Genomic DNA, 16,907 nt, shown 5'->3' with positions numbered 1-16,907 from the left:
CAACCACTTTAATGAATAAACCCCAGGGTCTTAAGAGCTGTCATTGTGTCCCTTCTACATCCACACTTATTCAGCTGGTCTCTGGCTCTAGTATTTGGGGCCAAACTGATTAAATCTCGTGACAGTTGATGAATGTGTGGTTCAAATACAAGTGAGGTGTGATGTATCATCTAATCTGCATTTTTGGAACATTACTTGTGTATATATTATCTGTCAAATGTCAATATTGTTGACATGTACAGGCATATGAAATGCTAAATTATTTATTTTATTTACTATTATTGTGTAATAATGTAACAAGCACTTAAAATATCTTAATCCCCAGGCTTTTCATGAAATACTGCTCATTTGTTGAACGTATAGTTAGCGAAAGAACCTTATTCAGAGATTCATCACTGCCCCCCCCCCAACTCCTGTTACTCAATCTTTATCTGCTCTGTATCCTGACTCAACAACCTGTGGAAGATCAGTACGCAAGAGTTTATAACATCACCAGACAGTCTGGTTGTATTACGTGGTATCGTTACCCTGTGAACTGTTACTCTCAAGTTCTCTATTCCAGTATTAGTAATTTGGTCTCTGTTGTATTGTACATGCTTTGTTTTTTTGGGCTTCTTTGATACTGTGTATGCTTAAGTGATTTGTCTTGTTCCTTTTAACAAGCAGTGGTTCAATAACAGAAGTGTCTCTTACTGGCTTCTATCAGCCACGAAAGCCAGGTCCAGTGCGGCATCAATACAGAGCATTGTACTGTGGCATCATCTGTCTGTACCATTAGCGCCGTAACCGGTGAAAGATGTTAATATCCCCCACCATGGGGATGGAGACCTAGAAGCTCAGTGCAGGGACAACAGGCTTTACTCATTAAAGGGAGAGTTGTGTTTCAGCTCTTTGACTTCACTATCCATCCTCAATAATCTTCTGCTGCAGGAAGAACTTGGCTGGCCCTGTATAATTAAATCGGCAAGACTTCAATCTCTTTACACGTAGTAAAGCGTGTTGTACAGGTCCAGCTCATTCATTTTTGGAGAAACTTGCCAATGGTGGCCTGTCATAATAATCCACAGCTCTCCATTGAGTAAATAAGCCCAGCGGGCTTTCAGAGACTTCTGTTTTTATACACTAGCAAAAAAAACCTTATTACTGTATTTTGTCTCTGAAATGATAATGCAGGGTTTGCTCTCAGACAGTAGAGGAATGTCTTTGATGAAAGGATACTCTCTCCTTCTGTTGCATGAAAAGAATGTATCGTACCGGCCAAGTGTAATAAGCTAACAGTTATATACATATACAACGTCTATAAATATTGTGCACATATTATAACTTCTAGGAAGTTTGTTTTCTAGCGTGTTTTTTTGGTATTAATGGTCGGTTGGCAAACACCAGCACCCCTGCATTGCTCACTGTTTTTTCAAAGGCTTGTCTGTCGTTATTTATAGAACTCTTAACACTGTATTTTTCATTGTGCAGAATATTAAAGGTTTAAACCAAATAAGAGCTCAGTTTCTATGGCGACTCTTTTTGTAAATGCCACAGAGGTGGAGTTCTGTGTTATGGGATTTAGATATAATTGTCGTCGTAGACTTTAACGTGTCGCGGTAAGTAACGCTTACCTGTCCTGTCCTTAAAGGCACACTCCAGGGTCCCAGGCGATCAAAGAATGCGTTGTAAAGCACTTCATGATTAGATTTTGCAGATAAATATAATGTTTAAGATCAATGTATGCCTTCCTTTGGTATGTAAATAGATCTAGTTCTCTCTCTCTCCACCTTGTCCAGTCTCTTGTATTTGGTTGCAAGAGACGTTGCAGTTTGTTCGCTTACTAGTTGCAATGTACTTTATTCAGGGTTAATATCCAGGTGACTATTTGAACAATGCGCTATTGAGGCTCTTGAGATTAAAGTACATTTTTGCTTTCTTGTGGTGCATCCGACATAGACTTCTAATCAAAACGCTTGTATTGTTTGCTCTGATTTAATAATTGCTGCCTTTTCTGCATAAATATTTGTTTTTATATAGCGCCATCAAATTCTGTAGCGCTGTACAATCACTGGCCTGTTATAAAACTAATGGGTGGCCAATAATCGAGCTTAACTAGATGATTCTTATTTGGTATTGCGTCCAAATGGAATGGTGGTATAAGTTGCTTGTCTCCTAAAGACAAATTTTGGGCTGTTAGGATACAGGTTGGCTTTTCAGGTGTTTTGTACAAATTTGTTTTAAAATGTAATTGTACAACATTGTACATTTTGTGAAAAAGGCGTTTCTATGAAGCAATGTGTTTTTTTTTTTTTTGTTTTTTTTTTATTTGGAATTCTCCAAATCCCTATTTCTGAGTAAAATAAGTCAACACAATAGTTTACAGCATATAATTGTCTATATTTGAACGGTAAATGCTAGATCACTTATTGTTTGTTTTCTACGATTATAAAGCAGAGAAACGCGTAAATGTAGCTCTAGGATGAAAATCTCTTGAAAAGCTGTTTTACAGAGTAAAGTCTGTAATGAATATATGCAAAATAAGGGGGGGCAGCATAACAATTAATTGGCTGTCTTCTCCCATTACAACCCATGAGAGGGTTCAAATGGCTAATAATTTGTACACGTGTGTGTCTTTTAAAGCACAGTTCTGACATACTACACGGTTATTGTTACAGGCAAAGCTGATGACCTATATAAGCAAACAGCTTCAGTGCAAGCTTCGTGTGCCTCATGTTGAAAGAACAGAGATGCTAAACAGTTATCCAAGAATAAGCGACTGGCTGCACACTGTCAATATGAAGAATGAGGTTGTACAGGTAAGTGTACTTTTCCATTCCTTGTGTTTTCATTCCACGTGCCATACCTAGTATATTATGGCTAGGAAAATATTTTGCCAAGATGCATTTGAATCCATTTCCCTGCTTCAGTTAATCCCGTTTCTGCTGTATTTAAACACTGTAGTCTACTAGCCTTTTCACCTTTTGCCTTAACCTGAATATAACATGAATAATAATAGCTATTGGTGGTTGCCTGACAAGCACCATATTTATTGTGCATACAATATATTGTAGTGTGTGGTGCATGGGGTAGAAATGGAGGTACAGTATCTCCAAAAGTGAGTACACCCCTCAGTATTGTATTATCGTTTCATGTGACAACACTGAAGTAATGACACTCTGCTACAATGTAAAGCCTGTGTAACAGTGTAAATTTTCTGTCCCCTCAAAATAACTCCGCAGACAGCCATTAATGTCTAAACCTTGGCAACAAAGGTGAGTACACCCTTAAGTGGAAATGTCCAAATTGGACCCAATTAGCCATTTTCCCTCCCCGGTGATTTGTTAGTGTTACAAGGTCTCAGGTGTGAATGGGGAGCAGGTGTGTTAAATTTGGTGTTATCGCTCTCACTCTCTCTCATTCTGGTCACCTTATGTCAAAGAACTCTGAGGATCTGAAAAAAATTGTTCTACGTAAAGATTACCTAGGCTATGAGAAGATTGCCAAGGCCCTGAAACTGAGCTACAGCACGGTGGGCAAGACCATACAGCATTTTCACAGGTTCTACTCAGAACGGGCCTCGCCATGGTCGACCAAAGAAGTTGAGTGCACATGCTCAGCATCATATCCTGAGGTTGTCTTTGAGAAAAAGACATATGAGTGCTGCCAGCATTGCTGCAGAGGCTGAAGGGGTGGGGGGGGGGGGTCAGCCTGTGAGTGCTCAGACCGTAAGCCATACACTGCATTAAATTGGTCTGCATGGCTGCCATACCAGAAGGAAGCCTTTTCTAAAGATGATGCAAACAGTTTGCTCAAGACAAGCACACTAAGGACATGGATTACTGGAACCATGTCCTGTGGTCCGATGAGACAAAGATAAACTTATTTGGTTCAGATGGTGTCAAGCGTGTGTGACGGCAACCAGGTGGGGAGTACAAATACAAGTGTGTCTTGCCTACAGTCAAGCATGGTGGTGGGAGTGTCATGTCTGGGCCTCCATATTCATTGAGGGAACCATGAATGCAAACATGTACTGTGACATACTGAAGCAGAGCATGATCCCCTCCCTTCGGAGACTTGGCTGCCGGGCAGTATTCCAACATAACGACCCCAAACGCACCTCCAAGACGACAACTGCCTTGCTAAAGAAGCTGAGGGTTAAGGTGATGGACTGGCCAAGCATGTCTCCAGACCTAAAAACCTATTGAGCATCTGTGGGGCATCCTCAAACGGAAGCTGGGGGAGCGCAAGGTCTGTAACATCCACCAGCTCTGTGATGTCGTCGTGGAGGACTGGAAGAGTACTCCAGTGGCAACCTGTGAAGCTCTGGTGAACTCCATGCCCAAGAGGGTTAAGGCAGTGCTAGAAAATAATGGTGGCCACACAAAATATTGACACTTTGGGTCCAATTTGGACATTTCCACTTACGGGTGTACTCTCTTTTGTTGCCAAGGTTTAGACTTTAATGGCTGTGTGTTATTTTAAGGGGACAGCAAATGTAGCAGAGTGTCATTTCTTCAGTCACATGAAAAGATATATTAAAATATTTACAAAAATGTGAGGGGTGTAATCACTTTTGTGAGATACTGTGTACGCATGAACATTTCATTGGTGGCTATGGTGACTGCAACCTTCTCAACACCAGAATTTGGTCTTTTTAAATATTCCGATTATTATTGCTTTATATAGCACCATAAGATTCCACAGCGCTGTATAAAGGATAGACGGGACATAACGATCTTTACTTCCCGTATATGCGCAGCCCACTCAAAAGCAAACACTGCTGTGCTGATAAGGCAGGTGTAGATTTATACATTCAGGGAGTTTTAAATTAATTGCAATACTTTTTTCCAGCTGACTGTTTGCAGCCTAATGTTTCCTGGTGTCACTCTAATTAATGCCATATAGTAATTTAGCACAGAAGTTCTTTCCAAGTTCCATGCAGTGTCTAAGAAGCTGTAATATGACGTGGCTGTTAACCTCGTATGTACTTGTACATCAAATATCTAGCATAAGATTACTTGTCTGAAATATCTCAAATTAAACCAGAGCATGTCCTTGCGCTGATCGTGTTGTGTTTGTCAAACAGATTTATTCCCTTCTCCGCTTCAAACCTTTAGAATTCATTATCACGTCTGGGCTCATCAACACTCCTTCCTCCCCCATACACACTTTGCACACCACTGTTAGTAGACACACTGGATGCAGAGTGTTCCATACAATCTGTTCTGCAAAGCAAAATGAAAGCACAATCTTTGCCCGGTTAGCCAAGAAAAAAACTTGTATATGTAATGCAAAATCCCTTTTTAACGCTTATCGGTAGATTGCATATACAACAGTATTATAGCCTACCTTTAATTAAGGAAACCTGCATCTATTGAATACATGTTTGTGTATGACAACATTGGGGATTAGATATAAGGTGATTCTGGTGTGCCATTGCCATAGCAACAAGTCAGCAGGACAACACTATGGGTTGCCATAGAGAGAACCAGTTTTCAAGCATTACACCAGAATCACCACCCCGATAGCTATGCTGTAAAATGAGTTCTGATATATATAATTATATTACAGAATGGAAATAGTTTATTTTATTAAACGCAGCAAAATGTATTATGTTTGACGTTAATGGAATGTACTCCAAGGGGTCTGTCTGTGGTCCCTTTTTTTTTTTAATTTTTTTTTTTTTTTTTTTTTTTTTTTTTTTCCCCTCAAGTACTTATAGAAACATAATGTTTCATATTAGAGCAAATGGTGTTTATCGATCTAGTCTGGGCTCAGTATGACCTTAATCAGTCCCTGGTCTTGTCTTAGATTCAGGATAGAGTTATTAGCCTCTACTGCTTCTGATGGGAGGCTGTTCCATTTTTCTGGCACACTCGCTGTAAAGTAAAAAATATCTAATGTAATTAATCGGGGAGTGTTGTCCTTCTCAGTGGAGAAAAATTAAAGCACGTTAGCAGTTAAATTTTATATGGATTTTAATAATATTCATTTGAGGGTATACCAAGTGGTTGTATGTGTTTTATTTTAAACAAAAAGACATTATGTTATAGTTTGCATTCATTGAGCCAGAGAAGTAGATAAAGGATATCGGCATAGAAACTCCAGGGCTGACTCTTGATGAATCATGCCCGTTTCTTTATACAGGATCCATTCTAGGTATCGCATTTGGTGGAGTAAGTAAGCAATTTGCTGCAGAAGAAAGCAAATGCTGTATCTCGAGTAGAATCCAAATGGTCTGTAAACCGTGTGTACTCTTTCCCTTTCTGTGTGCTATGTTTCAGAAATGTATTTTTAACACCAGACTAATATATAATTAATGTAGGCTACACCCGCTGGGGCCTTCAGCATTTCACATTAATCCGTAGCTAATGACAGCTCGGCTTCCACTCCTGTATAACATTTTTATCAAATAATTGTACAAAATACTTTTAACCCTCTGTGTTCTGGCTGGGTGGGAGCATGGAGTGTGCATTCTACGTCCCAGCTGTCAAAAGTTTTCATATGGAATCCCAGCCTGCCCGAAAATCAAGTTTACTCTGTCCTCTGCATGTTATTTTTATCTATAGCTACACGGTACATATAACTGTATATCCATTTATTAAGCATCAAGCTAAATGGAGCAAGCTGACGTCACTTGATAACCATAATTTAATGTCTGCCTGGTCTCCAGCTTTGATGTGCGCATGATATACTTATCGCCAGTTAGCATATGTGCGGAAAGCGCTACTGTTGACTTTAAGCAGCCAAACCCTGGCAAAAAATCACCAGACCATGGAAGAGAAGGGCAGCTGCAGTTTCTGTGTGCCTGTCTCCAAAATGCTGACTTCAGTATCCTGGCCTCCGATGGATTCTATGTAATTTTATAATGATCAGGTTTGAAATAAGAATGAGGAAGTTTGAAATAACAGCTCTTTGTATGTTACTTATTTTACATTGTATACGAGCTTTAAAAGGGAAAGGTTGGAATGTTAATACATGTTTTATGTCCAGCAAGCAAGACACCGGATGGAGATGATCATAAATAAACCCCAGTGAGATGATTTATTTGGATTTTGTGCACAGGTGCTGCGCAAATCGTGTATACGGGTCCCTGGGGTGGAGCAACGGTGTTGGCCAATAGTCCGTTCCTCCTTCCAGTGAAAAGTCCATGCCAGGATTTATGAGACTGGATGTCTGTAGGATTCCAGTCCGCAATTCCTATGAAGCTTGCATCAGGACGTTTAAATCCCCTGAAGTCTTACAACCAGGGAGACTATTGAGGAGAAAGGAAATTTGCCCATGCTCCAAGGGCAATGAGATTCCCTGAAGCAGAGCCCTAAGCCAAGTGTGGTGTTACCTGTGTGCTGTCTAGGGGAGGTTTCCAGAGCGTGGCTTAAGTGGGTCGGGTGGGGGCATAAAGTGAATAGTTGGATAGGTTAGTCTGGGACCGCAACGTGTGGCCAGAGAGGCCTTCATCTGGGAGTTAGGCTTTTATTTTTATAATTTTTGCGCACTTGTAAATAAAAACTAATGTTTCTGCAAATCGGTGTTGCTGAGTCTTATTGCACTAAAGGACTGTGCTTAAGATCCCTAAAAGTGACTTCAACTATGGTGTTTTGTCTTGAAATATATGCACACACCTAAATATAATGTGATAAAATGGCATGGGGGTTCCTTGGGGTAAATTCTATGTATTTGTTTTGTTTTTCCATTCGTTGTGGTAATGGCCTACCAGTAACAGTGTCTGTGATATCTTAGCATGTGTGTACTTGTTTGAACGCTTTTGCATTATTAAGTTTATATAAGCAAATGTACTCCTCTGTCACAAGACTGTGGGTGTTTGGTATAAAAAGCAATTCTAGTGCAAGTATTAAAAAGTGATCTTATCACCTTAACCACCCAGTGGAATGGTCCCATTCCATTGGATGATTTCATGTGTTAAGTCAAAATGCCCTGTTACAGTATACATAACCCTCATTTGTTCCTTCTATGATACATTTTTGTTCGACTTTTATGCCTATCTCTTCCTTTCAATTCCAGTTTGGATATTTGCTGTTTGCATAGTGCTTCCACACAGGTGGTGTTTATGGGGCTCGGTGTGTGGACAAAAATGGGTTTCTTTTTCTGTCCTAGAATTTTAGTTATTACAAATCATGTGCTTGTTTTGTTTGTTTGTTTTTGTGTGTGTGTGTACTTGCTGAAAGCTTAACCCTGTCACACCTATATAATAGGGAATACATTTATGGCAATAATGCATAATAAAGAAAAATTAATTATAGTAGAAGAGTACCATAAGGTCAGTGAGTAGATCGCAAGGACTGAAGAAAAATCTAAATAAACTGTTCACTGCTTTCTGATGTCATGCAGACAGGAGAGCATGTTTTGGAGCATACGAACAGCATACCGCGAGTGCCTTTCTTGATTTGTAGCTCGAGAAAGTGAAGCCCCATTGCTGCCATTGAGTGATAGGTAGGGCCACAACTTGTTAAAGGGGCCTTATTACCATAGCGACCAATATAGCATTCCTGGTGATTGGGCAGTACAGTTGGTTGTTATGGTAAAAATCCCACGTTCAAATTTTGTACCAGAATTCTTGATTACCGTAATACATAACCCCCAGGTGCTTTTGTAAAGGGACAGTTAGGGGGCTTCTTCAGAAAAAATACTGTTTCTTTAAAGCTTGATTTGCTACATGGTTTAAATATAGGTCACGACGATGAAAAGCCACAAAGCCGACAGTCTGTCACTCCACAAATAGAGCTCCACTTCTAACTTTAAAGTATGTGCTGATTTGCCTGAACATAAGGAGAGCCTATATTTGTCCAGGGACTTTCACCGCAGTCATTGTCCAGCTTTAAGCCTTGTGCATTCAGTTGCTGTCTCCAGCACGCGCGCAGGAATGAGCTGGGCTTACATTCTGTAGGGAGATTGTCTTGCTAATAATGCAGTGGCAGGCAGCAGCTAGAGATCCTGCAAGCGTGGATCACAAGCAGCCCTTCACACGGAGGTACTTTAAGGGGCTGTTTTGCGTGGAGACGGCAGACCATGAGGTAAGTTGGGCATAGCGTAGGTATTGCTGCCGCCGTTTCTTGGCTGCTTTGTCTACCCCCTCCCTTAGTTTTTTGCTTTTATGTTTGTTGAGTTGCTATATACATTTTGTTTTTTCTTTTTAAAGTCAGACTGGAATTCTTTTCTGTATCCTATGTGAATGGCAACTTTTTCTTTTAAAAATGTGACTTTGTAAACAAGAAGTCTGCTGCTTTAGGGAACAAGGAGCAAACACTACCAATGTCACTGCCTTTTTAATACTGTCTGTCTAAAGTCACCAACATGAGCGGCCTTTGCTGTATATATGTTAAAGGTGTTTATATAGGTGGGATTGAAAGAGAAATCCTGATAATTTTAGCTGTTAAATCCCTGAATTGAGATGTGTAGATTTGCCTTCCTCGCTTCTTCCAGGGGAATAACGCAAAATCCTGCCCCCCGCTCCATGGGTTCTGTCTAAGAGCTCCTTGCCGTGTATGTAGCCTGGTATTTGAATGGTCAATATTGTTGGACATTTTGAATCGGTGCACACTTATGCGTGTTACTTTATGGAGCAAACGACGTGGCTCGTATTTTGATTGCTTTTAACAACCACCTTCTGTATGCTCGGTAATTAAATATTACAGCAGATTAGGGCCAGTTTCAAAGGGCCCTTTACTGCAGCTTTACACTCTGGGGCCCCCAAGACTTTTGTAATGCTCTTGACAATTAACATTCGAGTGAGGAGTAACAAATTCACAAAGAAAGCTGAAACTAGCACGGCTCGCTAGCGAAGGGTTGGAGGCATCGTAAAAGGTGACGAAAAATAAACTCAACATAAAATGGGGTAGCAGGAGCATAATATAGAGGCAGAGTATGGGTTGCATTCAACCCCATTAAAGTCCTACTTAGCCTGCCTAAAAAGCGATAATTATATCTGTGGCTACACTGCTATGAAGCAACCGTTCCTAGACAGTGAGCCGCCCTGTTCTGTAATGAGTACAAAGCGGAAAAGCCAAGCACTAGCGAGTGCTTGTTTTAGGGTTTTTTTTTTTTTTTAAGTTAATTTTTATTTTTTTTGGCTAGGAATATGTCCTGCACTCTCTCTTTGCAGAGTAAGCGTGATTAAACTATACAACGTGGTTTCACCATCCGAGCTATACACCTTTTTTGTGGATGTCAACACCATTGTAATGTTGCGCAATGCGCAAATAGATGTTTACCTTTCTGTTCCTTATTTGTAGGCAGATACTATACTTTCCTTTTGTATGATTACTAAACAAGGCTGATGGGAAGACTTAACAAGCCCTTTTTATGATAGTGTTGCTGTAAATGAAATTCACACATGTAGTGCGCATTCACTCAGAGAACAGACTGTGAAGACTACATTGGATTACAATAGTTATTCTGGTGGAAACCATATAATCAAGAGAGGTTGAGTAGAAAATTATCAGTTTCCAACAGCATGAAGAATATATGTTTTCAGCGCTCTCGCTGGTGGGCACACTTAATGTAAAACGTTTGGTGAAAGTAATATGGCATTGTCAGTTCTGAGAAGATTTGTGTTACCATTACTACAAAGTCATAATTTTAGGGTACAAAAATTTGTTTTTATATATGCGTGTGTGTATATGTGTATATATATAATAATTATTTCTGGTAGAGTAAAACTCCCATTGAATTAAATAAGGTAACCCATGCTTTTGGCCTGGAACAAGTACAACCATGGGTGTCCCCTAGTTTCTTTTTTGATTAAGATGCTCTAAAATAATATAAACTCTCCTCCTAAATGTGGGTACTGTAGTTGTCCAGGAACTATATAAATATTTGTTTATCTTGTACTCACAGCTGGAGGCTGCATAACCACTTCAGGGCATTTCTGATTGCAGAGGGAATAATTGTGCTTTGCTTCAGAGGCTGGAATAAGTGTGTAGGTTGAGATCTTTAATATTCTAGCAGCAACCCAGGAAAGTCAATGTTTATGCCTTTGTTTTTTGTTTTTTGTGCTATACTTATTTGCAGGTTCTGACCCAATGTCATTTTTGGTCCCAGAGAGGGCTTTAAATTGCATCTGTCTCATTGGGTTAAAAATGCAATTTCGTCCCACCAGACTCGGCTCCTTGGTAAGCAATAAAGCCATGAAAAATGAGATGGGACTCTCTAAACTTGGGGTACTTTGACGTAGTGGCGGGCTAAGCAATATATGGTCATATAGTGTGATGGAATCCCCAATACTTATTGCCTTAGGTGTTTTTGATTGGAATGCGCTGAATTCTTGTTTCGTTTTGTGTACTTTGAATATAAACCCTGTTAAATTTCCCAGTCCCAGTGAGTCGTGATATTTTGGTTTGACGGCCTTGTCACCAGCTGCATCTGTTCAGTAGGCTGTGGATCCAGCAAAGTCGATACTGAAGTGCTGGTGCCTGTGGCAGTGTAGGCGTAGTGACAGTGTGTGCTTGAAACACGCATAAAGGCAGTGCTCCATTTTGGATGAAGTGCTGTAGGCAGAACAGGAGTATTCTAGACGTCTGTGCTTGTGTTAACTCGCAAGGCTTGTGAAGTAAAGGCAAACAGCATTCAGTTTTCAGGGCGCTGCTTGGACGGACAGCTTGCATGTTTCGTATCTGGAGCCAAGTCATTTAATATCGGAACAGAATGTAGTTTTACGCGCCACGAAAGGTAACACTTTTTGAAGTCATGTTAGTGGATACTTGCATCCGTGTGTTTTTGTTACTGTTTTTGGAGAAATGCTGTAACGCATTACCAAAATGTACACCTCATTGCATTGTAATGTGTTCTTCTCTTTGCTGTTTACGGTTAAAGATACATTTAGTATTATCTGTTAGTAATAAAATTGGATTATTCTCTGTCCTTTGCAGCCCCCCCCAAAAATGCAGCTACTGTTTTATGACCATAACTATACTTAAAAAGTACGTTTCTCTGTATTCCATTTTCCAGCGTTGGGTTTTAACGGCCATCTGTTAGCCTTCTAGGAAGCGGAGTGATTGGAAAGCAGGGTGACAACAGATGAGTAACTGACCAAACAAGCCTGCTATTGTGCAGCATCATTGTTAATTTACGTGCACGCTTAGGGGTAGCTTAAAGCACATCCAAGTATTCTATGGCTCCTTTACTGTATTAAGCTTTATTGCATTAGGTAGACATGCTTCCCTGTTTCCAGTACCCGTTCTGTAATGCAGTGGGATCTGGAAGGTTTTGCCATCATGTGTTGTACTGGTAATGTTGTGAAGAGCATGTATAATAGTTCTTTTATAATGCTTTGTAAGTTGCATAGGTTTATATTGGTAGAATGAAGTAATCGAATGGCGTCTACCATCTCTGTGCCTAGGAGAGCCCGGTGTGATGTTGGGCTGTATAAAACATATGCAGAAGCCAGAAACCTTTTTTTTATTTATTTATTTTTTTTATTGCATATAAACTTAATGCACAGTCTCTTAAAATATGGGTTTGTATATAACATATAGTTAAACCAATGTAAACATTTATGTCTATGTTGAAGAAATATACAATTTAGATAGATAATGACTCCCATGTAAACCGAATATAATGGTATATAAGTCTTGGTTTGACTTTGCTTATATTTTGACTCTGCAAGAATGAAGAGTGTTCTTCGAGCCTTGTTTTTTTTCTTTGTGGGGTGTTTTTTTTTTTTTTTAAGCATTACCTGTTGTCTCCAGCCACTAAATTCATGCTGATCAGTTGCCTGGGGCTTTTCCGCCTCCCACTTTTAAGATTAAGTACTTGGTAAACCTGTTTGGTTTATAATATGCTTGCCTATCTCCTCCCAATCTTATTAATATTTATTAGTTTTAGCATAGATGTACCATGTGCCACCCCACAAATACCTTATGGGGCTCTGACAGCCTGGACAGCAAAATGAGTAGTGAGATTTTGTGCATGATGTCTTAATATATGTATGTGTGTATATGTAATATATACATGTGTGTCTGGGGCCACTAGCTGTATTGTGGGTTTTATCCATCTTTGGTACCTGTGTATATCGAGGCTTCTGTTAATACGAATAAAAGAGAGAGAGAAAAACCCCAGAATCTCAGACAGGCATATATATATTACCCGTTAACAATGAAAGCCAGTGAGAGGAACCACTGGCTTTCACCTTTATTGCTGGACGAAGCATATATGGACAAAGCACGTCAGTGACCACTGCTCTATTGAGAAATATTGGGTTTCTTTTGAGATTGTCCCGTGTCGTGGATGAATATATTTTATTTTTATATTTAGCAATATAGGTGAAGTTTTTTTACTGCTATATATAATATATTCCTGTTTGGGATTCTGTTTTTTTTTTTTTTTTTTTTTCTTGATCTGTTTGACGGCTTGAGACACTGTACCAAGGAGGAAACTACTATTACAGTGGAGTTGCTACACTCTATTAATTCTGTTCTTACCGGTACGTAATTTTACCTTGGTATTGCGTTTAAGTACAACTACCTAGTTATATTACAGATATTATTATGTTGCATTTAGTCATAAACTAGTGATTATTATGCATATCTTTGCTACCTGGCGTCGGTAGATTCCCAAGTTCAGCCGGTCCTCCTTCAAAAATCCACAATGTTGTCTACTTTCTGTTAACATTTCAAATCAGAATGTAAAATAAATTCTATATTTTATATATATATATATATATATATATATATATTTCAAAAACTGCAATGCAGCAGATATATTGGCAGATGATGCAGCAGCTGAAGTAGGTTTTCCATCTTGTAAGCAAGAGAAGTGGTTTTTTTTTTCCGCAGCCCATCTGTCAGATCCTCAAGCAGTTGCTTGTGGGTTTTTAAAAATATTCCTCCTAAAATATGTATGTATATGCATAGAACACATATAATAAAATATATAATATAAGTATTGTAAAGGTAGCTGTTCACATGGATGGTTTACTAGTGGACATGTGGGCACATAGGAGAGTTGGCTTATAGTTCTGTATCTGTTTTGGAGTGTTTTTATCTTTTCATAGAGATTATGCCCATTGGTGAAGTGAATTGGGACACAGGTCTTGCCTCACGCACCTTGTTTGACAAGATTAACTAGCATTTAGTATTTGAAGTCTCTTCCTAATGATGAGTTAAGGGCCAGATTACTTACACATTATTGTGGCCTTAGCCATCAAATATTTTTAGGCAGCAGTTAAAAAGCCAGTGTTGTAATTGCCCAAGAATTTTTATTTGCATCATTTTCATCTTTCCCAGCCTTTTATATGATAATCCATAGATTAGTGCCATAAAAAGTGGATTATGTCAGTAGCTAGCCTTTATGATTTATTGTCATGACGCATTGGCTATCTGTTTTTGATCTGTGTGCTACAGCATTTAAAAAAAAATAAAATAAAATAAAAAAAAAAAGCATTGACTACATACAGGAAATCTGCAAAAGTAGAAAGACCGTGGATCCTGCCTGGAGAAATTTGAACAAATGCTAAACCATGAACGTTATGAATAAACTGATTTTGGTGCAATGTCCAAAAAGTGGTATTGCTTATTACCATAGCGACCAATCTTTCTTCTGATCCATTTTTATTGCTGTGGTAATAAGACCATGTTGGCTTATAAACTGCCTATGAATTTGTAAACCACATGAGCATTTTATTTTTTTTATTTTTTTTTTACTTCTGCATTAAATGGTAAAGTCAAACACCCCAAATATCTTGCTTGGTTAGCATACGCCTTATATCCTACATATGTGTAGTCTGTTCAGCTTGATAGGATCTGATGGAGAAGGCTTATTAAAAGCCTCTTGTTTTTCTTTTTCTTCTATCTCCGGGCTTAGCTATTGGTGTCACGTGTCATAAGTGCTGGCAGCACGTTCAGAAAGCCAGTCTGAGCTCTCTTGCTTGCAAGGTCATTAGGGTTTTTTTTCCCAAGATAATCTCCTTTCCGTTATTTATACCTTCTCAACACCCTTTTCTGTTGTACTAATTGCCTAAAGGAAAGTGCACTGAATGAACAGAAGAATAAAGTATTTAACCAAAAATGCCTTGGGTGCTGGGATTTGTAGTTGGCTTATACTGCACGCTATCCATTTAATTGATCTCCTTATAAATAGAATGTGATGTGGTATACAGGAGGGGGTCTTGTGTCATGACAACAACTGAGTCAGTTATCCTTACTATAATGCTTTAAAATAAGCTTATGTGGCTGCAGGGCCAAACATCAATATCCTTCAAGTGCAAACCTTACCAGAAACTGGTCTCCCGGATTGGCATCCGCCTAGTGAAAGTAAAAACGGCATCTTTGTATATTTTTAAATATATTTATTTTTATATAATATTTTTATATATAATTATGTAAATGTGGCTGTAAATATAGCATTGTTTACCTAGAATTCAGTAAAACCTTGATAGTAATGGCAGACATGTAGCCAAAAGGTTTAGTGTGGAGGTGACAGTTTTGTTTCGTTTTGTTTTTTTCAGTATGCATTATTAATGTTTGGGAAACATGATTGTTTCACACCCATCAAAGATTCTCGTCGATGAATTACAAGTTGGATGGCTGTTGCGTAATAAGCGGATATCTTTCTAATCGTCCACTTCTTCAAAGTTACGTAGCTGTTTAGTGGTGTCTGTTACTGCGATTATATGTGATATCACTTGTTCATAGTTTACCTGTTTTGGTTGACTTTACACTCCCAGAACTCGATAAAAGAACACTGGTAAATTCTACATAGTAAACTTCAAACTATTGCCGGGGAATATGTACAACAAACATGTAAATATCTTTTAGGTATTTATTTAATGTCACAGGTAAGTTCATATTGAATCCTACTACAAACTGCTTGTAACAAGTACTCCTTTTAATCCAATGATCAGCTGTCTCCAAATATTTGATTACTGATGGCACTCACTAATCGAGCCAATGTTAACGAATGATTTGATCACTTCGATATGCAACCAGTTTTGCCTTTATCTTGCACAATGACATCTTGGGATTGTAGGTGTACCAGTTAATGTCCAGGGATTGTAGTGGGCAGAGTTATTAGAATGTAATACACAAAAGGGTTTGTGTTGTGCTTTGAAGAAAAATTTATATATAACCTTAACGTCTCAAGAGAATATGGACTCTTACTATGTTTGCCCAATAATGAATATTAATATGGACTAATGTAAAGTTACGTATGCTTGGAGTCTTTTCAGAATGTCGTATGTAATTGGTTGTGTGGCAAAGTAATGCTTTGGGTATAAGTTTGCAAATGTACAAAATATGGCCAATATGGAAATGCGTTCCAAACCTAAGTACCACGTGTTAAACGGACAACACCAAGTTTTCATTGGCCATACTCCCAATTAGAAAATCAATAACCTTGTAGCATCAGCTCTACCTTGTAAACTTATGAAATGGCCTGCTAAATATAATTGTTTTTTTCTTTTCCTAGAAAATTGCAGAAGATGTAACACTAGATGCCTTATTGGAAATGAATGAACTAAAGGTTAAAGAAACTATGAAGAAATACGGAGCAACCACAGAGGAATGTTCCAGGCTTAATGGAGCCCTCACCTGCTTAAAGAAACTGGCACGTTCAGGTAGGTGCTTCATTCTTCTCTTCTGTTGTGACCGTACATCTTTTAGTCAACGAAGGGAATAGAAAAGGGCCTTCCAACTTTGTGGGAACAGTTTAGCATTGTCCAAAATGTTTTGCTATGTCCCATCAGCATACCAAGACATTTTTTGCACAATGCTATGCTTCCAGGTTTGTGGGAACAGTTTTGGAAAAGGCCCTTTTCTATTCCAGCATAACTGTGCCCCAGGGCACAAAGCAAGGTCTACAAAGGCATGGTTGGATAAGTTTTTGGTGTGGAAGAACTTGACTGGCCTGCACAGAGCCCTGACCCCAACCCCATGAACTTGAACAGAGATTGCGAGCCGTGTGTGTGTGTATAT

The 16,907-nt window shown here is 38.9% G+C and overlaps 1 protein-coding gene across 1 annotated transcript in view; it reads left to right on the top strand.

The window, feature by feature from the left end:
• Positions 1–16,907, top strand: part of KSR1 (kinase suppressor of ras 1) — a 66,021-nt gene that overhangs the window by 25,922 nt on the left and 23,192 nt on the right. Inside the window, exons 2-3 of the mRNA XM_053454965.1 lie at positions 2,658–2,798; positions 16,402–16,549. Of these exons, the coding sequence (XP_053310940.1) occupies positions 2,658–2,798; positions 16,402–16,549 (289 nt within the window). The remainder of the gene's footprint in view (positions 1–2,657; positions 2,799–16,401; positions 16,550–16,907) is intronic.

The sequence above is a fragment of the Spea bombifrons genome, chromosome 2 (genome assembly GCF_027358695.1).
Source record: "Spea bombifrons isolate aSpeBom1 chromosome 2, aSpeBom1.2.pri, whole genome shotgun sequence".
In the NCBI taxonomy this organism is placed as follows: Eukaryota; Metazoa; Chordata; class Amphibia; order Anura; family Pelobatidae; genus Spea; species Spea bombifrons.
The sequence above is the reverse complement of the archived record's forward strand: the minus strand, read 5'-3'. Positions and strand labels throughout refer to the sequence as shown.